This window comes from Neolamprologus brichardi, chromosome 6 (assembly GCF_056152115.1).
Source record: "Neolamprologus brichardi isolate AB-2024 chromosome 6, ASM5615211v1, whole genome shotgun sequence".
NCBI lineage: Eukaryota > Metazoa > Chordata > Actinopteri > Cichliformes > Cichlidae > Neolamprologus > Neolamprologus brichardi.
The window spans coordinates 22,411,854-22,437,366 of record NC_142109.1 but is presented as its reverse complement, the minus strand read 5'-3'; the positions used below and the strand labels follow the sequence as shown (position 1 = coordinate 22,437,366).

Here is a 25,513-nt window from a genome sequence, read left to right as displayed (position 1 = left end):
ACACCCAGGTTTGGAAACTGTCCACTCTCTCCACTGGCGTCCCACTTATTCTCCTGGCACCAGGTCTCCAGGTTCCTAATCTCCTTCAGGTAGGCCGTCTCGATGTTGCTGGAGATCAGGCCCACAACAACAGTGTCGTTAGCAAACTTGACAATAGAGGTGGTGTCTGATGTGGCTACGCAGTCATAAGTGTACAGTGAGTACAGCAGGGGGCTTAAAACACAGTCCTGAGGCACTCCAGTGCTGAGTGAGATGGAGGGGGAGACTTGTTTTCCCACCCTCACAGATTGGGGTCGGTCTGTGAGGCAGTTGAGGATCCACTGACATAGTGATGAGCTGAGTCCTACATCTGCCAACTTTGTGAAAAGCTTAGAGGGAATTATTGTGTTGAATGCTGAACTGTAGTCCACGAACAGCATCCTAACATAAGTTCCCCTGCCAGTGTCCAGGTGACTCAGGGATGTGTGGATCCCCTAATTGCTTATCTATTACTTAATTTTGTTTTTCTTTTCACGCGGGAAGTCTTTAGCATTAGAAAAGCTGTAATACTTATGAAATAAAAAGTTTAAAGTCCAGAATTTATGTCCTCCTTGTTCCAAAGCCATCTGGAGGGCTGAAATCTAGGTACGTTATACTTTTTTTGTTGTTGTTAAGATTACATGTTGAACTTACATGTGTAGCCAACAAGATGGAATACACATTCTTGATATTGTATCCAGCTTTTAAAACAACCATCCACCTTCATAATCACAAACAGATTGTCTGTTCATTATACTCTGCTTTATTTCACCAGGACATATTTCTGGTGCCTTCTTGCCAACAGATGTAGCAGAAAGAAGAAAACATGACTCAGAGGAACTTGCATACTTTGGAACTGGGGAGTGTTTAGTTTTCACGGTGAGCTTTCTTCTTGTTGAATTCAACTTACCTTAGATTTAGATTGACCATGTATGGGTTTCTTTATGTTAGTGCACTGCAATGCCTTTGACACTGCAAGACATCAAACAAGATTTGTGATTACTTTTTCAGCTCCGTCCCAACATGGAGCTCTACCAGAGATCTATGGTCAATATTATGAGCCAAAGAGCTTCTCCTGACCAAATTCAATGTCATGGTCCGCGGTGGGTCACTGGAATTTCCATCAGGCTCCTGAACCCACCTGGGATCTGCCCCTGGGCAGGGCAACCTGCTCCAGTTCCTGCACACCTGGAGTGTAGTGATTTAAGGCTCACACTGACGTTCATTCACTGCCAGTTCATCATCAACCCATTTTCTGGATTCACCCTGGCTCAAACCTTTGGCTCATGCTCCACTCTCGGATTCAGGATATCAAGCCACCATTCTGGAAATCACTCTGTGCCTCACCTGGCTGCCCTCCTGCCATCACACTCCATCTGGAACCTCTCCATGCCACTCAGCTCACCCCGGATCCCTGTCGCCCTCCTCTCATCGCTCTGTTTATCCCCTGCAAGTAAGAATAGCTATACCAATTATTTACCACTTCAGCGCTCCCTCCACTACTTCACTAACTCCGTTGTCCTCTCTCCTCAGTGTGACTGCTTATTGCTCAGCTCCAATCAGCTTCTCAGGCCCCGTAAGGAGCAAGAGGCCTCCAAGTTTATAGTAGGCAATGACAATCGGCTTATTATTGGTGTGTTAGTGAAACACTGTAAGAAAAGACAGCCTTTAAAGGAACTTTGAAAATATTATTTTACAGGGGAACTGCAAGTATACCCTGCTCATATCTATGTGTCATCTTTCAGGTGGTGATGGAGGCCATGTTGTCTGCCTGCAAAGAGTCCTACAAGGGGGTTACACAGAGCCGTGTGAAACTTTTAAGAGCATTGCACTCTGCAAGAGAGACTTCAAGATCCAGTCCCTGGAAGTGTGGGACATCCAGAACTCCATTTCCTTTTCTCACTTTTTCCTTCAAAGTGATTTTGATTGATATGCAGCCTACAGACATTTCACACTTGTCCTGTGAAATGCTAAATTGTGTGTGTGTGTGTGTGTGTGTGGTGTTTTTTTTTTTTTTTTTGTGGGGGGGGGGGAATCGGATTTGGTCCAAAAATTGGACTTGAGCATTGGGACCTGCAGTGTGAACGTTACAATCCTGGTAAACAAAGCTTGTAATCTCAGGACAGCTCTGAAGGAACACAATGACACTCTTTATGGTGCATATACTTATTTTTATGTGATGAATTGAGGAGAACTAGTGTTATAATACTCTGTAATAACTAAGGCACTACATTCACTAAAGGATCATATTTGTAAACATGCTTTCAAAATGCACCTGTATGGTTTTAATTGTGTATTTAGATATTGTAGTTTATGTAGATTTGATACAGAGTTATACAAAACATCTCTTGACTTCCTTTGTCGTTTGCTAATCTTAACAAAAATTTCTGGTACAACTTCACCTACTTCCAAGGTGCATGGAGAGGATGAAAGAATTCACGATGCAGGAACTCCAGCAACACTTAGGGGAAGATGACCAACACGTTTCGGCTTGTGGCCTTCATCAGGGTCATCATGTCATCATTTGCTAATCTTCTCAGTAAGGTAACTGATTCAGATACATGTTTTATTATTAAAATTGTGTGGCTGTAACTGTGATGGGACTGAAAGCAAGTACAACTTTTTTTATTTTTATTATTATTTTATCTTTTATTAAACTTAACTCTGATTTGGAAATTCTAAAATTATCAGCATTTCAATTAATGAATTAATGAATGTCTTTAGCTCCTATATTTTATGTATATATGTATATATATATACATATATACAGTGTTGGGGAGTAACGGAATACATGTACCGCCGTTACGTATTTAAAATACAAAATATGAGTAACTGTATTCCGTTACAGTTACCGTTTAAAAAGGTGGTATTTAGAATACAGTTACTTTGTTGAAATAAATGGATTACACGGCGGTACTTCCCTGTTTTATATTGTGGCGGGTCAGGACTGTTTGGGTTTTGTTTGACAGCTACGTTCTGTTGTTCCAAGCGGCAGCGTTACGGTTGCCATGGTTACAGTGTGACGCTCTCTCTCTGCGTGTTTCCTGGGTGAGAGAGCAACTTTTTGTTGTTGCTGTGCTAAGCTAATAGGCAGAATGCTACAGGTATAGCTCTAAAGCATGTAGCATCATAGGCAGTGTAGTCCGTGCTGCAGGGAGAATGGACTGCCATACACGTTATGTGTCTGTGAGCGAGGGAGGGAGAAAAAGGAAAAGTACGAGGAAAAGGAAAAAACGGGAGCTGGAAGCATGTAAATATAATAATAACCACTGCAGCCAAGAAGAGTGCCTGACGAGCCCAGTTGTAAGTAAGCTATTAAGACTCGACTGTACGCTGTGTTCGTGTTTTCCTCTGAAACACTAAGTTCAGTTGGAGCAGCCTTTCAACGCCTCTCTGTCTCTCGCTAGCAAAGTTGACCCAGACAACAAAGTATAGCTAGTTTTCGGCTACGAGCCCAACACGAACCCACCATATTAGCCAGAGGTCCCTTACTACGGTTCGGAACCGCGGACTTTCAGTAACAGTAATAAATCACAGCAATAGTACATTCATGTAGTTGTAAACAGCATGATAATATATTAAGTAATCCAAAGTATTCAGAATACGTTACTCTCATTGAGTAACGTAACGGAATACGTTACAGAATACATTTTGGGACATGTATTCTGTATTTTGTAATGGAATACATTTTAAAATTAACCTTCCCAACACTGTATATATATATATATATATATATATATATATATATATATATATTTCTAGCTGCAAAGATTATTTCTTAACATTGAATAATTTGCTGAAACTAAGTAATCTCTGTAGTTTTATGGAACCATTTATAGTAATGGGAGTGACATCTGAAAGGAGAATATAGTTTTCTTTGTTTAGTGATAACAGGGGGGAAAAAACTACTACTGATAGATATAATGCGAGTAAAAAGAAAAAAAACCCTCAATATGTCTGGTTGCCTTTATTTCTATTTTGGAGAGCCTTTGGTATTTGTGTTTATTTGGCTTCAACAACCTGTGTGTTTTTTTTTTTTTGTTTTTTTTTTTGTATAAACAAATGAAATTAAATCAATTTTAAAAAGAAAAGCAAGCGACGCCTCTCAACGTCAACACTGTCCACGATCTGAGCTCGCCCCTGTTGGACATCTGACTGAACCGCAAAGACAAGAACCCGTTTTTGAAAGTACGTGGGTACTTGAAGGCACCATGCAAGGGAACGAGCATCAACCCCAAATTGCTGCGGCTCGTTTAGCAGTCCGCTGCGACTAGCTGTCCTTTCGGACGAAGACGTTTTCACTTAAAACTCTGTAGATAGAGGCTGTGGCAAGCTTTCTCTTTTACGGATTATTAGAGAGGTGGGCCTGAATCGTGTTTGCGTCTCCGAGGCTTGTACGGTGTGGTTAGCTAAAATAGCAGCATTAGCGTTAGCGACAGTAGCTAACAAACGCTGTAAAAGTGCGACTGTCGTATTTGTATTTGCATGCCGGTGTGACTGTGTTACGCTACCCTTGAGTTTAATTATAACCCCTTATTGGCAATCGTTAACCACGCCGGTGTGGTTAACGGCGCTGCAAGTGGACGTGTTAATAACAGAGTCGACACACAAACATTCCAGCAAATCTGTGCAAAAGCACAGATATTTTTTTTTTTGTATAGGTAAATAAACAACATGTTAGCTTTCAGAACCAGCACTGACCACTTTCAGTTTCACGTGCATCTTTAAGGTTAGTTTGAGGATATTGATACATACTTTGAGCGTTAAGGGTTGTTTAGTGTTTTTTTCCTTCCTGCCTCCTGAGACAGACCTTGGGTGTGTGCAGCACACCGGACAGCTTAACCCATTTCGTACATGCTGTTTATCTTGTATTTTACAGAGGTGGTCAGACAAATATATCTTGTAGTTTGGATTTAATTACTACTGCTGTGTGCTTAAACAGATAAGTGGCTTAGTATTCTTTGTATTAAATTTAAGACATATGAAACATATAGTATGTAGAGCCTTGAAAAATACTTGGGAAGAGAATCTTATTGAGGTCTTTAGGCACCGAGACAAAAATGTGCTAAACTGTTCATGATCTCTCAAATATGAAATACAATGTGTGGTTTTTAAACAGATTAATTGAAACGTCACTTCACTCAACAACACCGGGAGAAGAAGCTGTTAACCTGTTGCTAATAATCAAACATTCGTGTTTGTGGGCTTAAAAGAGAAAACATTACGCTACAGACATGTCAACAGGAACTTGATATAACCAGTGTGAATGCATGACGCTTTAAATGTGGTCGCAGATGGACTACAGCAGCAGAAGTAGCATCTCCTATACATCACAGGAGATGCTACTCCTGTGATCTATAAAAAGTTGCAAAAATGTGACCTGGTCTGATAATATCAGCACCAGCATTTGGGCTAGGAGGAATTGCTGCAGTTCTTAATACAATTGGAGTTAAAAAATGGTACTAGCAAGGTGTACCTGATGAAGTGTCTGGTGAATGTAGATTTGAGGTAATTTAGCGATAATATCTGTTTTGCATAGTTTGCCCACCAGGGAGCACTGATAAGTAGATTTTTCAACTAACTTCCAAGTAACTAATCAGTAGTTAGCCACATAAACAAGTCACAGCCAGTTAGTCAGGAAGGTCCAATTAAATACAATAAATTGTCTTTTGCCACAGGCTTACACAATAGTCCAATTGCTGATGCTTATGTTGTTGTTGTTTTTTACAAACTCAAACACCAAATTACTTGGATTTCACAGGGATAACTTGACAGCTGCTCATCTGAAATAGCTCTCCATTAAGATTTTGTATTAGCTGTATCAATGCTTATTGTCCACTTCTCACATCGGTTTTGTTTAAATTTCCCTGGATGTGTCTAATGAGTCCTTTTGGTCTCAGACATTAGCTACAGTACGAGTTTGCATCGTGGAAGCTGTAATAGTAAATCTACAATATGTGATATTGTGTATTTGTTCCTTAACTCTTTATGGATTGTACATCAACAGGCTGCAGCAATGGGCCCAGACACCACACCTGTCCCTAAAACAGAATCTGCAGAGCAAAGTATGTATTGAGGGTATTTTGCATGTTTTTTTCCCCCTTTGTTCAAAATTTGTGCAATAAACAAGTTCACTTTTTTTGAAGTCCCGTTGAGCATGGATTAAATATGCAGGGCTCTAGACTAACTTTTTGCCACTGTTGCACTTGTGCACCTAACTTTTTTTCTTAGATGCACCAGCACAAAGTTTAGGTGCACTCAAATTTTACAACCGCATCGCTTAACACAGCAGCTTTACATGTTCACTTTTTTTTTGTTAAATTGCTGTCCATACAGACAATGCTGATTTGTAAATAATTAACTAACAATCTTGCCAACACAAAGTTCTTTATTTGGAGCACATTTCTACAAGAAAGATAAGTTACCATAAGGACCATAAGGCGCACCAGATCATAAGGCACTTTAAGCAAAACCAAACAGTCATATAAGTCAAACTTTACTCCAATCATTCTTCTTGTTTCCTCCACTTCCACACCTTTGATTCATTAATGCTGAATTCTGTCGCAGCTGCTCTATTCCTATGTTCTACTGCATGACTGATAGAGTTTGAAATCCGCTTCATAAGCATGTCTCTTAACAGGTGCCATTTTGAGGTCCTTATATACACACAATACGGTAATATTATGTGTGTACGTATTACTCTGCGAGGCTCTTGAGTACGGTAGCTCCGACAATCCATCAAGCGGTGCAGCTTCGTAGCTTACCAAAGTCGTACTAAAACATTTTGACAGATTCGCAGTCAATAAGCACAACCAGAATTCATACATAAGGCGCACTTTTGAGAAAATGAAACTATTTTAAGTGCGCCTTATAGTCCAAAAAATATGGTACTGCTTGTAGTTAAAGTGCTTCACTGAGCTGAAATTGAAACTTAAAATATCTCAAGCTATATAAAATAAAAAGAAGTCAAAATTAAAAATGCCTCAAAGACTTCAAATTTAACATCTCAATATCTGAACATCTTACCATGGGCATGGGCATCTGAGAGGTTCGCCCATGATTATCTCTGATTGGTTTGACCACGATATGGGCATTCTGTGTGTCTGTTATTGACCATACAGAGACCTATTTTTACTCGAACGGCTGGTCACACTGGTACGACCTAGGATTGTTTTTAGTTGCTCCATTGAGAAATTAGGTTGCATTTGCGACCAAATTGGTCACACTCTAGAGCCCTGATGTGTGTAACACGATAAAAGTTCATCATTGTGTTTTGCTAACTGAGATTTGCTAAGTCACTTCAGCCAGTAACACACTCAGATTGTGTTTTTAATGTGATTCCTCTTCAGGTCCAGAAATAGTGGTGGTGAAAATAATCTCAGAATCAGATTCCAGTGATGCTTCAGTGATCACCGAGCCAGAGAACTCCAAACAGCCACAGAGCAACACATCAGACAAGTGTTACCCTTGCACTGTCTGTGGCAAGATATTTGACAGACCGTCAAAGCTGGAGAGGCATAAACCTGTACACACAAGGAAGCCCAAAACTCTTCATAACTGTGAGCATTGTAATAAGAGCTTTACACAACAAGAGAAGCTGATCCGACACCAGAATTGCCACAGTAGGACTAACAAGCACCCCTGTCCCGACTGTGGAAAAGTGTTCAATAGACCCTCAAAATTAGAGAGGCATAAACGCACACACACAAAACAACCCAGGGTACCTCATCAGTGTTCATACTGCATGAAGACTTTCAGCAAACTTAACAAACTCATTCGTCACAAGCGTATGCACACTGGAGAGAAGCCTTTCACCTGTTCGGTCTGCGGTAAGGGATTCTCCGAGTCAGGTCACTGCAAAGCACACGAAAAGACACACGAGGAGCAGCCAGAAAAACCTCACAGTTGTGCGGATTGCGGGATGTGTTTCTTCAAGGCCTCGGAGCTCCGTAGGCATTTCCGCTCCCACACAGGAGAGAAGCCTTTCAAATGTACCTTATGTGAGAGCTGCTTCTCTCGCTCTGAGGGACTGAAAAGGCACATGAGGAGCCACACAGGGGAAAGACCATACAAATGCATTATCTGTGGCAAGCAGTTTTATTCTCGCCAGGATTTGAATATTCACGGATTGACCCACACAGGAGAGAAGCCACATCTTTGCCCTGTGTGTGGTAAAGGCTTTTCACAGCTGGGCAACATGAAAGAGCATGAACAAAATGTTCATATTAAGTCAGAGAAATATATTTGTAATGAATGTGGAGCAACTTTCACGCGATACAAGTCACTGACAAAGCATCGGCGGACACATACTGGAGAGAGACCCTATCTGTGCCTCACTTGCGGACGCAGGTTTTCATGGAGCCATTCTCTCAGCAGACACCGGAGGTCACACGCACACAGACAGATGGCTGGGGACACATCCAAAGAAATACTAAGTTTTGAAGGACCTTCAGAGAATCCCGACAGTGTGACGTAAAAGTTGAGTGTTTATTAAAAGCACATTTCCTCTTCATTTAGTTTTGGTGAAGAGAGAGGAAGAAGCTCATTTCTGTTCTATTGACAAGTTATTTAAAGTTCTTGTGATGATTCACCTTTCTGCTCTCATTGCTGACTGTCCACTAAAATTTTTTTTAAAAATCTCAGTTAGGACAGGGCATCAGGTCAGTGCTTGAAGATGTGTTCGCTGAAGTCTGTATTAATTGGAGTACAGCAGCAGTTAAAATTTTGGATGTGCCTAGAATATCTACTGTTTGATCTCACAGCTCAGTGTAGGTCTGCTCTGTTCACAGTTCACTGCTATGACATGTGGTGTGGTTAGCGTTTAAGAATATTTTATAGTTCTCTACCAAAGGACAAGGAAATGCAGTTGCCCTGCCAAATGGCTGGAAAGTTTCTCTGGACCTACAGTTATATCAGTACAACATTTTGTATGGTGCAGTGCAAACCAGGATGTAGCTAAGCATTGCTTCTTTCTGCAGTTTATAAAACAAAGTGTACTTTCTTTTAAAAATATTTGTTACCTAATTTGCCATCATAATAAGTGTCAAATATGCAGATTTTGCATTTACAGCCAATTACAGTATTTTTTTCAGCAGTTAAATCTTTACAAAACGGTTATGCTCTTCTAAATTAAAGTAAAAAAGAAAAATGAACTGCACTATTGTCCTCTGGGCAGGACCTGCAGTGATGTCACAGTGGCCAGAGGTACTCCACTCTTGAGTGCAGTAGCATTTTTAAGCTTGTGCAAGTTGTGAAAAAAAATTAAATGAACAAAGAACATTGTACTTTTTAAGTTTTTATATCAGTATAATTTTATATTAGATGTACAACATATATATAATGTAGTTGTGTAATCCAATGATTTTTATCTTAATCATGCACGATAGCTTACATTCAATAAAGATACATGGTGATGAACTCTGTAGTAATTTCAGACAATGGGTGTTCAATGTTTTTGTACTGATAATAAGTAAATGTGCTGAAATGTATTTTTATTTGTTCTGTTATGTCCCAGATTCTTCTTCTGTGACATGTTGTTTATTTGTGAAATGAGAGAATTTTAAGTTTTTTGTATAATGCCAGTATAGGTCACAGATTAATTTGTCATCTTTATCCATAGTGCAAATACAGTGAAATGTACCCTACAAATGCAATACCGATTTTCCAGTGTAATTTGCCAATTATGTTTAATTGTTTTTGTGTACGGCCGTTTCAAATGTGAAATTTCCGATACCACGTGAATGCAGCAGAGAAACGTCATTCAGCCGGTGGCGCTTTATTGATGTTGCTAGGCGACCGTTTGTTTGGCGTGAACTACTTCACCTGCCTGAGAAAAAACAATTACCGCTATTTAAACTAAATTTGAATTTACTGGTTAAAATACAGTTTTTTCCGGGTGAATAAAATACAGTTAGTTTGATAATGGATGTTGAAACAGAAAGTATACCTCGGCTCGAACTGGAGGCTGTTATTGGCTTTAACGGTAAGTCACCCCCTGCAAACGTAAATTAACTTTCTGATACGACAGCTGAAAAGTCTGGAGTAACACGGTAAGTACTGTACATAGTGTTAGTTTTTTAATATTAAAAACATTGCGTGGTCTTTAACTTAGGTCTTTAACAGTAGGAAAAGCTGTAAAACTTTAAATTACAGTTAAAAGTCCAAAATTGATGTTCTCCTTGTTCCAGAGCTGTCTAGCGGGCTGAGTTCTCGTCCCCTTGTGTGATTTAGACTTTGCTGTTGATTTAGACCTTTGTTGTTAAGATTACATTTTGAACTTACACGTGTAGCTATGAAGATAGAGTGCACATTCCCGTTATTATTATCCAGCTTTTAAAACAACCATCCACCTTCATAATCGCAAACAGATTGTCTGTTCAATGTACTCTGCTTTATTTCACCAGGACATGTTTCTTCTGGCCTAAGAGTCCATCCAGACAACGAGCACATGATCTACCCTCTTGGATGCACAATCATTCTGAAGAGAATTAAAGATGGCAAACAGGAGTTCTTACATGGCCATGCAAACAATGTAACCTGTATTTCAGTGTCAAAAAGTGGACTGTATATTGCCTCTGGACAGGTCAACTTTATGGGCTTTAAGGTAATCTTAGTCAGGAACATTTGAATGTTTTTGTAACTACCTGGCAAATCTGCCATCAGATATTGGGTTAAATAATTTTGATGAATAAATTACAATATTTTACTTAATATGTTGTCCTAGGCTACAATAATAATCTGGGACTATGCGACCCGAACAATCTATACAGAGCTGGTGCTCCACAAGGCAAAGGTAGAGGCACTGGCCTTTTCTCCTAATGACAAGTACCTGGTGTCCCTTGGGGGTCAAGATGATGGCAGGTAAACATTATGGCTGAATGATGCAGCTGGGTGCAAGTTCAGATAGTAAGATTGCAGAATGGAAATACACATTGCCTTGCACAGTAATTGTCTAATTGCCAACATAGCACACTATATTTCATTGAGCAATGATCATGCCACATTTGTTTTACTGTTTAACAAGCCAGGCACAAGGCTCTTGTAGAACACAGGAAGTTGTACAGTATACACTGTACTGTACTGAATACATTCAGGCTAGTAAGGTACTGGAAAGGAAAGCAAAAGTCCTTTGCTATTGTGACTCCCTAATAAACCAGAATAACCTAAGCTGGGCCAGTCTTTAGATATAAAGATGCTTGTTATAAGATTGCACATGGCTCAGCTCTTCCCCTTATTTGTGTTTTATAAAGCAGGAAGCAACAAATGACAAACACCCTGCATTTGTTGCCAGAGGGGATGTATTGAACTTGTGAAGTAGACTCCATTTGGATAGTTAGCTTTCAGTGACTGAAGCTTATACATTGTAGATCCGTTAAGACTTAGCAGACACAGTGGCATTTATTTTTTATTAAATATGATATAAGAATCATAATTTAAAGACAGTCCAGTATGAGGTCAAGCTCTGCGTTTTTGTAAAGTCTGTTTTATTATATATACTGGTTTGTTGTTCCTGGCTTAATAGATTTCATGTGTCTTGAGGTGAGAGTTAGCCAAATGTCTACACTAGTACATTTACTGAAATGTGTGTTGACGTGCAATGTCCATGAATAGACATGGTATGGCCTTTAATTATCTTTATCTGCACAAAAAGGGGTACATCAATTTCTAGATGGCCTATCAAATGTACTGTACTAATGATCTTTTGTGTTTGTTTACAGTATAGTTGTGTGGAATATTGAGACTAAGCAAGCTATATGTGGGAGCCCAGCTTCAGCGCAGAGTGCTGGTCACTCCCTGATTTTGCAATACTCAAACACAAATGACAACATCTTTGTGTCAGCAGGGAGGTGAGTGAATGGTGTCTGCTATTTTTTCTTTTCTGTGTTTTTTTTTTAAACCAAGCTAAATGTCACATTAGATTTTTAATTTGTAATTGTTAGGTTATCTGTGAATTAGATTTTATTGAACCGGCTTATAAAATGACAAGACATCTACCTATTGCTATTTTTCTGCATACCTAGCTTCACAATGTGGGTTTTCACGCTCCTTGTTATTGCATAAAAGTGATTTAATATCACTGGTCTTCTTTGGGCAGTGGAACATTGCGAGTTTGGGAACTAGACCTCACCAACAGAAAGATCAGGCCCACAGAGTGTCAGACAGGAAAGCTCAAGAGGACTGTGAAATGCTTAGAGGTATGAAGCCATATGCAAACCATCTGCAGGCAAAAACTTAACAAATCAATAAAACACTAATAGTATGGCTGCAGAAGGTGCATAAGGATAATAATAGTGAAACTCAACTTTTTTAATCTTCCAAACTTATAGCACACCAGATATAGTGAAATAATGTGGTTGCACTATCAATATTGCTGTACAGATTTCAGAGGATGATCAGTTCATTTTCTGCGGCACCATGACTGGAGACATAATGAAAGTTAACCTGAAGACAAAGCTTCTGAATCACTGCGGTCCAGCTAAATCAAAATACAGCATGGTAAGTCATCACTGTAGAGGTCATTCATTGCATTCCTTATTGGGTGCTTTGAATTCAGTCATTCAGCCACTCCTTACTCATGCCCTGCGCTTAATAGGAATCCTTGTGGAAGGAAAAGCCATGGTTCATGTCACATAGTTAAAAAATTCTTAAGTTATGAGAAGCTGTAAACGATCTAGGAATTTTAAAAAGTGATATATTCAAATATGCATAATTGTTTTAGAAAAATGTAATGAAAATCATAGTTTCATCATTTTCTTTGCAGGGTGTCAATGTCATAAAGATACTGAAGTCTGGGGACTTACTTGTAGGCTGTGGATCTGGCACTGTCACTTTGTGTTCTGGGACTAACTTCAAAAGTCTTAAGTGAGTTCTATGACTGAATTATTTCACTATAAAATTCCCCTAGTGTGCATAATTGTTACCTTTGAATTTTCTATATTTTCAGCATTAAAATGCTTTAGTTTATTTTTGCATTTTTGTACTTTTTTCCTTTACCTCACATCAGGAAAGTCGATCTGGAAAAGGCAGTAACCTCCATTGCTACATTAGGAGATGGAAATGAGTTTTTTGTTGGCACAGAGGCTGCTCAGATGTATCGCTTCAGTTATGAGAATTTCAAAGTGGAACTCATATCCACCAGCCATAATGATGCTGTCAAGGACGTAGCCATCTTGTTGTAAGTGTCAGAAAAGAGAATTTAAATAGTGTTCTGCAATAAAACATAAATGCCCTGATAAAGAGAATTGATCAGAAAACAGTCAGTCGGTTCCTTTTTCTCCTTCACCATGTCCTTCAGAAACACACATTTTCTCTTGTACCCAGAAATGCAAGAAAATAAACATTATGTTATGTGTCAAATGCAGAAAAGCAAAACCACAATGCTTAAACTGTGCTGAAATTGTTTCTGATTCATTACTTTATTTACCTTTTGTACTCACTAGAGGGTGACATATACATGCCACATGTCTACATATTCTGAGGAAATGTTATTGGTTTTATGTATGTGTCTAAGACCTGAGTAAAATATTACTTTTAATTAATTATTTACATAATTATATTAACAACCCATACCACACAACTATAATTCTCTATTTTTCCTCACATTTTTCCACAAGTGGAACATCTGAACTATTTGCAACCTGCTCAGATGAAGATATCAGAGTGTGGTACACAGGGAAGCCTAAAGAGCTGTTGCGCATCACTATACCCAATGTGACCTGCAATTCAGTGGACTTCATGTTTAATGGACAAAGCATCATCAGTGGTAGGACTCAGAGAGCGATTTCTGTAACAATTAATTTTCTGTTTTGAAATATGTTTTGAATAGGTGATAACAAGCCATCTCAATTACAGTAGCGCAGAAATCTGAAATATAAAAGTAACGTTTCTTTTCACTTGATGAAAAGTTCTGTTTTTTGTGCCGAATCAGATTAATCTCTAGCTGTCATTGTCTTCTAGCATGGAATGATGGTAAGATTCGTCTGTTTGGACCAGAAAGTGGAAAACTCATGCTCACCATTCACAATGCACACACAATGGGTGCAACGGCCATTGCTGGCACAAGGGATTGCAAAAGGATTGTCAGTGGAGGGGGAGAAGGACAGGTCAGTGGAAATAATATCAATGAACCTATAATTTGTTCACTATTAGATATATATTATTGTTTAATTTATATTATAATATTAAAGTCTTGAGCCGCTCCTCATTTCTTGGCTTTATGCTTCTAAGGAGTCAGATGTTCTTATAAGTTTTAAAATAGTTCAGCAATATTTCCAGAGACTGTCTGAAGGTCTTTAAAAAAAAACAACTTCTTTTTTGTTAATTTTCAGTCTAGTCTGTTGAGAACTGTTCAGTCTATTTTCAGAAGAATGTTTTTAGTTTTTACATTGACTCATAAAGCATAAAACGGCACTTAAATCACAGAATAAACCAGTGTTGTGTTTACATATAACACAGAACTTAGCAAAAATCCAGTTTTATATTCTACCTTTAGCACTTTATTACTAGCAGCCTGTCACAAAACACTCAAAATGATCCTTTTTCTTTGGTTGAATCAACACAAATTGCAAAGATAACACAGTTTGTCAGGCATAAAACTGTACTTTTGCACCAACAAGGTGATTCTAAAAGAGCTATTAGCTATAAACATATCTGTTCATTGTGTCCTTAAAAAATTGAGGAAACTGAACACGTAGACAGAAGTTGTAGGCATGAAAACTATCTATAGTAGATGTAGTCATGTCCTTAAGAAATAGGAAAAATCTATCAAAGAACTGAGACAGGATCCGAGAGATACATTTTACATTGTACCCCTTAGCTGATTCATCTGCTTTTTCCCTAAGCCTCATCAGAACTAGTCTCAATGGTAAAAAAAACATGGTAAATGGCCTGTATTTGTATAGCGCTTTACTAGTCCCTAAGGACCCCAAAGCGCTTTACACATCCAGTCATCCACTCATTCACACACTGGTAATGGCAAGCTATGTTGTAGCCACCCTGGGGCGCACTGACAGAGGCGAGGCTGCTGGACACTGGCGCCACCGGGCCCTCTGACCACCACCAGTAGGCAACGGGTGAAGTGTCTTGCCCAAGGACACAACAATTGAGACTGTCCAAGCCGGGGCTCGAACCGGCAACCTTCTGATCACAAGGCGAACTCCCAACTCTTGAGCCACGATCGCTCACAATGGAAGGGTAATGGTCAAGAATCCATTCTCAAGGATGGCAAAAGCTAAAAAGAACTATGAGGTATGCCAAATTACACAGGACTTATTGAGTTTAAAATCAAAATTAGATTATTTTTTGTTTCAAATCCTCATTAATATCAACAGTAATATGTTCTTGTCAAAACTGAGGGAATTATAAATGCAAAAAAGTATGATCAGATTTTGATAGACCATGCATTACTGACTGAAAAGTGTCAGCAAGGGCTTCATTTATCAACATGGCAATGATTCCAAAGATACTACAGTGATACTACCTGGATAGTCAAACACACTATGAAACATTGTCAGTCATGGATAGGCATCCTCAGAGCCAGGACCTCAACAACAATGTGAGTTCACATGAACGGAATGGAGAGAATGGAGCAAAAGGCAGCCGACATCCAAAGAAGAGCTTGGAATGTCCTTCAAGAACCCTGGAGAACTATTCCTGAACATTATAAAGAAATTACAAGAAAACTTGCCTACGAGAGTTCAGGCGGTGTTGAAGAATAAGGTCCCAAATACAGACTTTCAAGCTTGTCAGAATTGTACAAACTCTGTTTTGTCCATTTATGTTTGCGTGTTTCAATAAATCACATCACAGATTTTCCGTTTTCCTAGCAAAATTTAAAAAAAAAATCTTGGGCAGCTTGAGACTTTGGCACAATTTCTCACAGTATATCATCAACAAGAATTATGAAATGGACATGAAATGGCTATCCTGCCTGATAATTGAGCTTTAGTTGTAGTCCATATCCTGCCATAACTATTTTCAGACTTTCCCAAAACATTTTTTTGTTATTGATTTGGGAATGCCTACTGAACATGACAAAACTGATTTAAAGATAAGAATGTTTGCATCTCATGTCTAGTCATATAATTAAAATTGCTAATTTTTCTCCAAGACAAGCAGCTGTCAGTTATTCCAGTGCTTAGTGCAAATATTGGAAGAGTTTATGCATGCTTTATATTCGTTATACAGACACACCATACTAGACTGTGCTGTGCACCCTTCAAATACACATTCAGCATTTAAATTTGGGGTTTATCTCTATAGCATGCAATATCATTGAAGACTGACATGATTTCAAAAGAACAGAAGACATACTGTTGAAGATTGTTGCATCCATAGCATATTTGTATGTTTATAAATAAAGTTAAATGTAGTTTTCTTAATGAATGAGTTTGGGTTTAACTATCATAGGTGTGTGTTTGGGAGCTGAAGCCACATAGCTATCGGTTGCTGGAGGCCATGAAAAAGCACAAAGCTGCTGTCACTTGTCTCAAAATCAAGAGTGACGACACAGAGTGTGTCTCTGCAAGCTCTGACGGTACCTGCATCATCTGGGACATAGTGTGAGTAGCCTATCTGCAAACCGTAACGCACACATTGTGTCCATGTAACATCTTTAAAGTGTTTAATATTATAATATTAGTGTATGAAATATTATTTATGTATGAAATGTTGTGTTTAGTAGTACAACAAAATGCCAAAAATTACTGCAGAGCCACTTCACTAAGTCAAAATTGTAATAATTATTTCTCAGTTTCATCAAAGAAAAATGATGAGAGCAAGTGAAGTGAAAATAAAGTAGTTAGGCACATTACTGAATGAGCTAATCACATTATTCTGTGAAAAGTAATGTACATATCTGGTAATAATACGTATAGCCACCAGAGACAAAGTGAGAGGAAAGAAGAGCACAGTCAGACCTGAAGACAGAGAGAAATTGTGAAGTGGATGTGTGGCTCATACAGTGAGATAAAAAAGAAATCCAGTTCTTTATAAGCTTAAAATCCTTTAATCTGTGAGCTTCTTCTGGGAGTACAATAAGCTGTTGAAAACTGACTATGGTCATTTTTTTCATTGTCTGTCCTCTTCATGAACGAGTCTGTGGATTAAAGTCTTCTAGGCAGTACCCATACAATTATCATGGATTCTCTTTTTAGTATGACTACTAACAAGTTATTTAAATGGATTAGTAGAAAAGTCTAAATTAATTTAGACTGACACCCTGTCTGACTAGAATCAAATGATTCTATGCACAAGAGAAATTATGTGCACTTCAGAACATTTGTATATACAGATTGTTTTGTGATTTATGCTTTTTTTGTTTAAAATTTGAACAGGGTTTGTTCACACTAAACAGTCTGGTCATGGTGTGAAGACACATGCACCTCATATGAGTTATTTTTTGCCAAGTCTATTGCAATACCTGTCAAACTCATCTTCCTTCCCGTCATTTCTTGTCTTTTGTCTCTTTTGTATAATCTTTTATAGGCGATTCGTAGTTCGTCAAATGATGATTGCCAACACACTGTTCCGGACTGTGTGCTACCATCCAGAGGAATTTCAGATCATCACCAGTGGCACTGACAGAAAGGTGTGTTTTTGCATTAGGAATCTTTTTTTTCTTGTTGCTAAGTGCATTTCTGTATTTTTATTGGCATTCTAGCAGGCAGTAATTTAAACACAATTTTTTCCCTTGATTTATCTTTAAACCAGTTTTTTTATGGTGGCCTCAGAGGTATGTATTGTCAGAATTGTTAATAATCATTTTGCTAAAACTTCTTTAGTCAGAATTTGCTTAATTCTGACAAAAATGTTTTAGTGTAGCCGCCCCTGTAGTAAGAACCAAGAAAATGTGGTTTATGAGTTTGTTATCACACAAAAAGATGGATACAAAAATGTTTATGCCCAAAATGCTGACCATAATTAATTTGATTGCATGTAGAATTTCCAGTACAGAGAAGTACAATACAAAAATACATTTAATGGAATCTGTTCAATTGAAAATTACAAAAAAAAGAAAAGAAAAAGAAAATGACAATACAAAGAAGTCTCATCAAATGAAATTTACTTCATTGTTATACATTCAGTTTATACCAAACATATGTCCTTTAACCTCCTACGACCTGGCGTCCACATATGTGGACATCACATTTTGGGCTATTTAGACCAAAATACTCAATTTTGCTCTACAAGGGCCTGATATCCACTTACAAGAACATTATACTGCTACTGTTGTATCAACATTTCAAACGAATATCCTCATATGTGGCTCTTATTTTTCTTAAAAACAAAAATAAGATAAAAAAAAAAATCTGGCAATTCTTTGTTTTACATTCATCGGGCCCCAATGTGACCAAATATCAAAGAGAAATTAAAAATGCATGTCGTGGAAGAGTTTGGGTCTTAGGAGGTTAATGATTATTTATTTAAATAAGTAAACCTTTGATTTAAAAAAAAATCCCCTCGAGCTTGGGGGTCCTGCGCAGTCTCTTAGCTGTTCCTAGGACTGCGCTCTTCTGGACAGAGATCTTGGATGTTGTTCCTGGGATCTGCTGGAGACACTTGCTTTGGCTTGGGAGTCACTGCATCTAGCGCTTCAATTACCACGGGGACCACTGTTACCTTCACCCTCCAGATCTTCTTGAGCTCTTCTCTGCGCCCTTTGTACTTCTCCAGTTTCTTGTGATCCTTCTTCCTGATGTTGCTGTCATTCGGTATTGCTACGTCTATCACTACGACTGACTTCCTCTGCTTGTCCACCACTACTATGTGGGGTTGGTTAACCACCACCATTTTGTCCTACTGTATCTGGAAGTCCCATGGGATCTTAGCTCGGTCATTCTCGACCATCGTACGGGGTGTCTCCCACTATGCCCTTGAGACTTCCGGTCCATACTCAGCACAGATGTTTCTGTATATTATGCCGGCCACTTGGATATGGCGTTCCATGTATGATGTATGTATGATCCACACCGTTCTTGGTGTAGATCAGCCGGTTAGTCTCTGTAACAGTCACGGTAGGTATCGTCCATGGTGCTACATTAGCATCATCAGTAGATCTCACTTCACTTAGTCTTGGTATCTGGCTATGGGGGCTCCAGGTTTCAAGCTTTGGCATGATCGCGTTGACGACGAAGTTTTCTGGGAGAAAATGTGAGTGATGTTTGACAGGTAGACAGTGTGATGTGTTAGCATTGACAGCTTTGATCTTTACAGTTTAGAAGAGATGGTGCCAGTTCATTTTCTTTGCTTCAAGAGCTGGTGGAAGCTCCTCTGGAGTTTAGTCTTGTTTGCTTCTGTTTTAGCATTTCATAGTGTGGGTTCCAGTTGGTGCTGGTGATGATAAAAGTCATTGTCTGTCTGTTGGCATTGTGTCTTCCCCAGTTGGGCTCAGAGAAAACTTATGGCTGCTCTGACTCACTACACCATGCACTGGTACAAATAAGTATTGCTCTACAGTTTGGCTTCTTTTCTGAAAATGAATTAAATAATTCAGAGCCAATTCCAAATATCCAGTGCCCAGAGATCACACTGTGAATATCACACTGTAACACCATTGTTTTTTCATAATCTGTTGATAACATAGCTGTAAACTGTTGCAATTCAAAGTGAGTCTATAATAACTACTTTTTTTTTTTTTTTTTACCTTAAAATACTTTTTGTTGTTTACTGTAGTCCATGTACTCCATATATTTTCCCTCAGACTTAATACTCAGCTGTCTAGCTTAAAGGAGAAAAAAGTAATCATTATAATGATAAAAAAAAAAAACAGGATGCAAATAGACTGTCACTAAACAGTCACAGTGTAGAGTCCTCATTATGTTGTTATGGTTATTGAAATCTCCACTTAATGAGAATGACAGAAAAATCTGCAGCTTTACTAAGATCAGCAAAGAGTAGCACAATGAAAGCTTGTACAATCATACTCGTGTGCATTTCTGCAGATTAGCTTGAACGCTTCTAATTTGTTTCTTAGCTCAGTATACAGTAATTAAGCCATTGTGCCGGCTGCTAGTCACTGGTGCAAAAACACACCCTTTGACTCCACAGTTTTTTTTTATAATCTTGATTAACCAAGCACTTCTTATTTACATAAGCTTGGACCTTTACTGCTGCAGAATGAAACACTTTTTTCCTTGATTGTGCAATTTATCCACACCCCTTGAACCTGGCTACACACTGGACCCATATTGCTGCCGTCCCCGCATGCTGAGAGGTGAGGACAAGTTGTGCTGATTAACACAGCGCGGTGGGTGTGCTGAGCGAGCGGAGAGAAAGTGGGAAGGAGGCATTCAAAGAGAGCGAGAAAGAGGAGAGATAGAGGGGAGCGCTGTGGTGTTCGTGCCTTCCTGCGGATGTGCCTATGCCACCCAAGTGCCAGCCAGATCCACCATCTGCTCATCCCAGGACACAGGCACTCTGTCTGGTTCAACAAACAGCAATGCTCTCTCTCTCTCCTCTCTCTCCTCTCTGTACTCCAAGCCTTCTTCACCTCCCAGCATGACTCTATGAGTAAATTCACAGGATGCAAACTAGCATGTGAGAAAAAATGTGAAGAGAAAGAGAGTGGCCAGGAGGGGTGGGGGGATGACGATGTAGGGTCAGGGAGCAGTTGTATTAATGAGATGCTTTGTGATCAGGATGTTGCTGGCAATGATAATGATGCGTTTGTTTTTTGGTGTAGTAAGTATATAATGCTTACTTCGTCTTTTCAAGGTAAGGATATGGGATTATAGCTGAAACCAGTTGGACTACATTATTTCTGCTACAAAGGAGGCATAACCTTGATAGTAATTAATTACTAGCTCATAATAACCTTAGGTAACTGTGCATATTTTCTATAAGCTAAAGCTTCTAACTTTCTGTGTAGCCCAGGCAACTATACACTGCTTATAGCCTGAGATTTGTCCTTATAAGTGGAGCAGTCCTAAGAGTATGTTTTCAGACCTGCTCTCACTTACTGCATGTAATTAATTTCCTGGTTGCCCATGTCATGGCTGTGAGCCAGTTTCCCAGACCGAGGCTGAGGGATCGCAGATGGGCCAAGACAACTCACACAGGTGGAACCCTCTAATAAGCTGCTGAAATGAGATGAGAAAGGTGGAAGGGGTCGTGACTGTGGCAGCGAGGAAGGGATGGAAAATGATCTAAGAGAGAAGAAGAGAGGGGAACATTGTTACAGTAACTTTTATCGTGGCTATGCGAATAATAAACTATATAATTTCACCATTAACTTCTTTTTATTAATCATAGAGCAATGATTTAAAAAAATTTAAGGCGCTGATTTGTTTGAAAAGACATCTCACTAAATATGTTATCGATTAATGCAGGCCTTAGCTGAGAAGTGAGCATTGTTTTGTTCAGATTTAAGCCTTACATTCTGATTTGGTTACATTAGGAAGATTTGGTTTCTATTTATTTCTATCTATTAGTTTTCATTCCATGTAAGCACAATATTCAATATGTGTTAAAAGATTACATATCCCTTATTATTTGCCTTCCTATTAGGCATAATGGGCAAAAAATGAAATTCTGTTCTCATAAGCATCGGGATCTGTGTGAACAGCCTTGTTTAACATGACCTTTACAAATAGCTAATTGTGGTAACTCCATCTCCTTCTCTCAACTCCGTATTGACTTTGAAATGCAGTGTGTTTAGCATCAGTGTTTTGAGTGCTTTACTGCTTTCTAAACAGCTTCTTGACTTTTAAAAGCACACAGGGTGAACTGTTAAATCTTCTACTAGGAACTCATTCATGACTGAAGCCTAATTTTAATGATCAAGTCCATCTGGGCTTTCATTTACTCCACCCAAGAAGTAATCAGGTCGGTCATATAAATAACAAGAAAGGATTGTTCTCGCTCTGTGGTTTTGTGATGCTTCTGCCACCTGGGCTATAAATAACTTCAACTAACAATCGCCTTTTGTGAGACTTGATACTCTGACGGCTGTTAAGCCCTAGAGATGTTCAAAACTCATTTAGATACATGATAGAATCAAACCAGCTCATTTTCATATAGAGTTAAAACGAGAAAGCAGTGAAGGTGAGAGTCTTAGGTCACCTATTGCGTACTACTACCAAAATAGGAAATGGTAAAGTGTATACTGTATATAATGTTGAATAAAAATAGCACAAAAGCACAGAGATGTTTTCCCTTGATCTCATTAGTAGCAGTCTGCATAGCAAGCCTATCAATCCTTAGTAACAAACATTACTAAACATGAAAATGCAACAAAAACATCAAAAGGTTGTGTATGCTTTGTCAGTCAAACTCCTTTTTCTCCTTGTTAGATATGACTTCAGACTATAAATGTGTAACCTTCACCTCCACTTAGACTTTCTGTGCATTGTGTACATTTTGTCCCTCAGGTTGCCTACTGGGACGTGTTTGAGGGTAAATCTGCCCTCAGACAACTTGAGGCCTCGCAGTCTGGTGCCATCAATGGCATGCATATCTCACAGGATGGCAAATACTTTGTGACAGGTATGGCACATTACTCATTTGCACTTCTTCTTCTTCCATAAATTCTCTTTGCTACTCATATATAGATAGCGATTTTATATTTGTCCCTGCTGCATTGCCCATTATGCTCCCGTTTAGATCAAAACCTATTTTATGCAAATATAGTTTTCATGTGTTTTATATAAAGACCGGTATTGCACAATAATTAGCAATATTTCCCTAGAGATTCTGGTTTCTTATGTTGTTCACCTTTTCATACCAGGTGGAGATGATAAGCTGGTGAAGGTGTGGGACTACATGTTAGGTGGAGTAACCCACATAGGGGTAGGTCATGGTGGCAGTATTACCAGTGTGAAAATCTGCTCCAACAGCCGCAACTTAGTCAGTACAAGTGCAGATGGAGCCATTCTTTGCTGGAAGTTCCCTCACCTTCCTTCCTCTTAACTGGAGATTTGGACACGGGAAGAAACACATACTTTTAGCCATCCAGACATTCTTTTTAAATTTTTCCAAAAATGTACCAAATGTTACTATTATATTGTTTTAGCAATATGGATTTACATTCTTACCAAAATAAATACATGTAACCTCATGAAGCAACAATTGCTGTATAAGATGTTTTTGCTCACTGATGCATAGTAATGTAGTGGATTTTTTTTGCATGGTTTTGTTGATTTTTAAATGGGTAATATTTGTCCATCAATTTTAAAAAAAAAAAAAAGGTGAATTAAAGCATTAATAAATCCTTTCTCTTTTTTTGCTCTTTTGAAATTCTATTAAAAATCAAAATCTTAATTTTGAAAAGTATTCAGAGCCTTTGCAGTTACAGATTTTTGAGCCTCGAGATGTGTAGAATGTAATAGCCACACATCAGTTGTTAATCATTTTAAGCTACATGTCCTGGTGTAAACACACATCGAGAGTTCACAATGTTATTGCGAATAGGGCAAGAGGATGAATCAGTTTCTAAATATGGCTTCAATGTCTGTGAAATACAAAAAGTGAAATACACAAAACATCTGAGTGCTAGAGTTTACCAAACTGAGTTATTGAACAAAAAGTGCCTTGGTCAAGAATGTGACTGTCACCTACCAGAAGGATGACCTTCTGGTAGGTGACCGGCCAGCCAGTCAGCCAGCCAGTCAGCTGGTTATTACTATCACTAGAGTGAAGCATGGGGATGGCAGCATCATGGTACTGGGGTGTCCCTCAGGGGGAGACTGGTCTGGTCTTAAAGAAAAAAAGTGTGCCATGAAATGGGGAAAACTACTTTTATAGTGAAAATAGTTATTGTTGCTTATATAGCAAAATTTCTGGTGCTATTTTTTATTTCTTGTAGATTAATTTAAAAATTTCATTTACAATATAAAATGCAAGAGTGAGGTAGTCTGAATACATTCTTTATATAAAAGTGAAAAGATCACAGTCCCTTAAATGGTACTGCTTTGCAGGAGCAACAATTTATATTAATTTGAAATTTTACTTCAAGGAATAACAACATAGTTTTTGCAAATTGTTGGCATTACGCTTCTTTATACTTACTGAAAAGCAGTTAATGGAATTCTACAGACTCGTGAAATCAAAATATGGAACACAATGCGACATTATGTAGTTTATGAAATACACATTTCACTCAAAATGTAATTCATCTATCTGCTACTGCCACAAAGTGCAGGCCTAGATATTTGGGGACTGCTGTCCCCTAATGTAATAAGGTTTGTTCCCTGAGGGGTTATGGTAAAAGAGTGGTGCAATGTACAATTCTAATTCACTACTTCCTGCAAAAAAGAAAAAAAAACAACATTGTTATATAAACCATCCATCGATCTGTCCAATTTCTACCTCTTATCGAATTCAGGGGGACTGGGGCCTATCCCAACTGTCATGAGACAAGAGGTGGTGTAAACCAGGACAGGTTACCAGTCTGTGGCAGGTAATTTAAAACAAGTCAGCAAAAAAATAAATAAATAAAATCCCTGCTCATTAAGCTTGGGCATAATTCCTCTCACTGTCGTTTAGCACAATGATAATGAACAGAGGATTGCTGTAAAACACGGGTCATCTTCATAACACACAGACACAGAATGACACGGTTTGCCTCGGAATTTGTTAATTTGTTATTCTCATGTAACATGTGTTCATTTTTCTAACAATGCTCAAGAGCATCGGGGAAATTATGGGAATATTGGATGGAGACCTGACTATCTCTTTTAATAAATCAGAACATCTGGTCCACCAAATTCAATCTTTAGTACTGGTGAGCTGTGAAATTAAGCTTCAGATGAGAATCTGAATATTGCACAAAAGATGCTGGATTCCCATTGAAAAGCAGAATTGCATGTAATGTATCTGGCAAAAACAATCTTAACATACATTTTACTAACGTTGTCGAGCTTTCATGATGTATGAGCAGCAACATTAATGTGCATGCAGACAGTTGCCAGACTTGGCTACACCTGTCTGCAAGTGACGATGTCTTAGGTATTTGATTAGCAGGATGAAGAAAATGTTGACCATGTATGCATGGCAATATGAAGGGTAGATGTCAGTATCTATACTTTGATAACCTTGTTTTTTATACACTCACTGGCCACTACTAATACAATAGTAGTATCCCCCCTTTTGGATCCCCTTTGCCTTCAGAACCGCCATAACTTAACTCATGCTTAACTCAGATTTGTTGTTTTGTTGGAAACATTCCTCAGAGGTTTTGGTCCATATTGACATGATAGGATCACACAATTTCTGTAGATTTGTTAGCTGCAAATCAGTTGTGAGTCTTCTGTTCCACTCCCAAAGCTGCTCTATTAGATTGAAACCCTGTAAAATCATTGTCATGTTCAAGAAACCAGATTCAGGTAAACTTAGTTTTTATGAAATGGTCCATGTGATAAGCAGGAGAAAATGGGTGGATGGGATGAACATGACATATCACCCAGCTGCCTTCTATTGTCCAAATTTGGTGAACCTGTGTGAACTGTAGCATTGGTTTTCTGCCTGTTTCTTAGCTAATAGGAGTGGCACAGGGTATGGT

General features: G+C 38.6%; 2 protein-coding genes across 4 annotated transcripts; both read left to right on the top strand.

Moving 5' to 3' along the window:
* Positions 1-4,230: 4,230 nt before the first annotated feature.
* Positions 4,231-9,422, top strand: LOC148102542 (uncharacterized). Of its 2 annotated transcripts, none has more exons than XM_087841853.1 (3): positions 4,231-4,378; positions 6,026-6,083; positions 7,368-9,422. In XM_087841853.1, exons 2-3 carry the CDS (start codon positions 6,035-6,037, stop codon positions 8,492-8,494), a joined length of 1,176 nt encoding a protein of 391 aa, XP_087697979.1. In that variant the 5' UTR covers positions 4,231-4,378; positions 6,026-6,034; the 3' UTR covers positions 8,495-9,422. The 2 variants fall into 2 exon arrangements, with proteins under 2 accessions (XP_087697979.1, XP_087697980.1); XM_087841854.1 differs by lacking the exon at positions 4,231-4,378 and adding an exon at positions 4,390-4,747.
* A 356-nt stretch (positions 9,423-9,778) lies between these two features.
* On the top strand, positions 9,779-23,219 carry cfap52 (cilia and flagella associated protein 52). 2 transcript variants are annotated; one of them, XM_006810079.3, is made up of 14 exons: positions 9,779-10,000; positions 10,422-10,621; positions 10,742-10,878; positions 11,736-11,864; positions 12,113-12,212; positions 12,397-12,513; positions 12,779-12,879; positions 13,022-13,192; positions 13,632-13,780; positions 13,975-14,120; positions 16,426-16,577; positions 17,503-17,605; positions 22,386-22,500; positions 22,742-23,219. In XM_006810079.3, exons 1-14 carry the CDS (start codon positions 9,940-9,942, stop codon positions 22,921-22,923), a joined length of 1,863 nt encoding a protein of 620 aa, XP_006810142.2. In that variant the 5' UTR covers positions 9,779-9,939; the 3' UTR covers positions 22,924-23,219. The 2 variants fall into 2 exon arrangements, with proteins under 2 accessions (XP_006810142.2, XP_006810143.2); XM_006810080.3 differs by lacking the exons at positions 22,386-22,500; positions 22,742-23,219 and adding an exon at positions 21,023-22,357.
* The last annotated feature ends 2,294 nt before the right edge of the window (positions 23,220-25,513 follow it).

Bases quoted from the DNA above. Each gene is read 5' to 3' on its own strand.
- LOC148102542 (XM_087841853.1), top strand. From the start codon at position 6,035: ATGGGCCCAGACACCACACCTGTCCCTAAAACAGAATCTGCAGAGCAA. The intron at 6,084-7,367 runs GTATGTATTGAG...ATTCCTCTTCAG, and splicing joins AACAGAATCTGCAGAGCAAA to GTCCAGAAATAGTGGTGGTG.
- cfap52 (XM_006810079.3), top strand. From the start codon at position 9,940: ATGGATGTTGAAACAGAAAGTATACCTCGGCTCGAACTGGAGGCTGTT. The intron at 11,865-12,112 runs GTGAGTGAATGG...TTCTTTGGGCAG, and splicing joins ATCTTTGTGTCAGCAGGGAG to TGGAACATTGCGAGTTTGGG. The intron at 12,514-12,778 runs GTAAGTCATCAC...TTTTCTTTGCAG, and splicing joins CTAAATCAAAATACAGCATG to GGTGTCAATGTCATAAAGAT.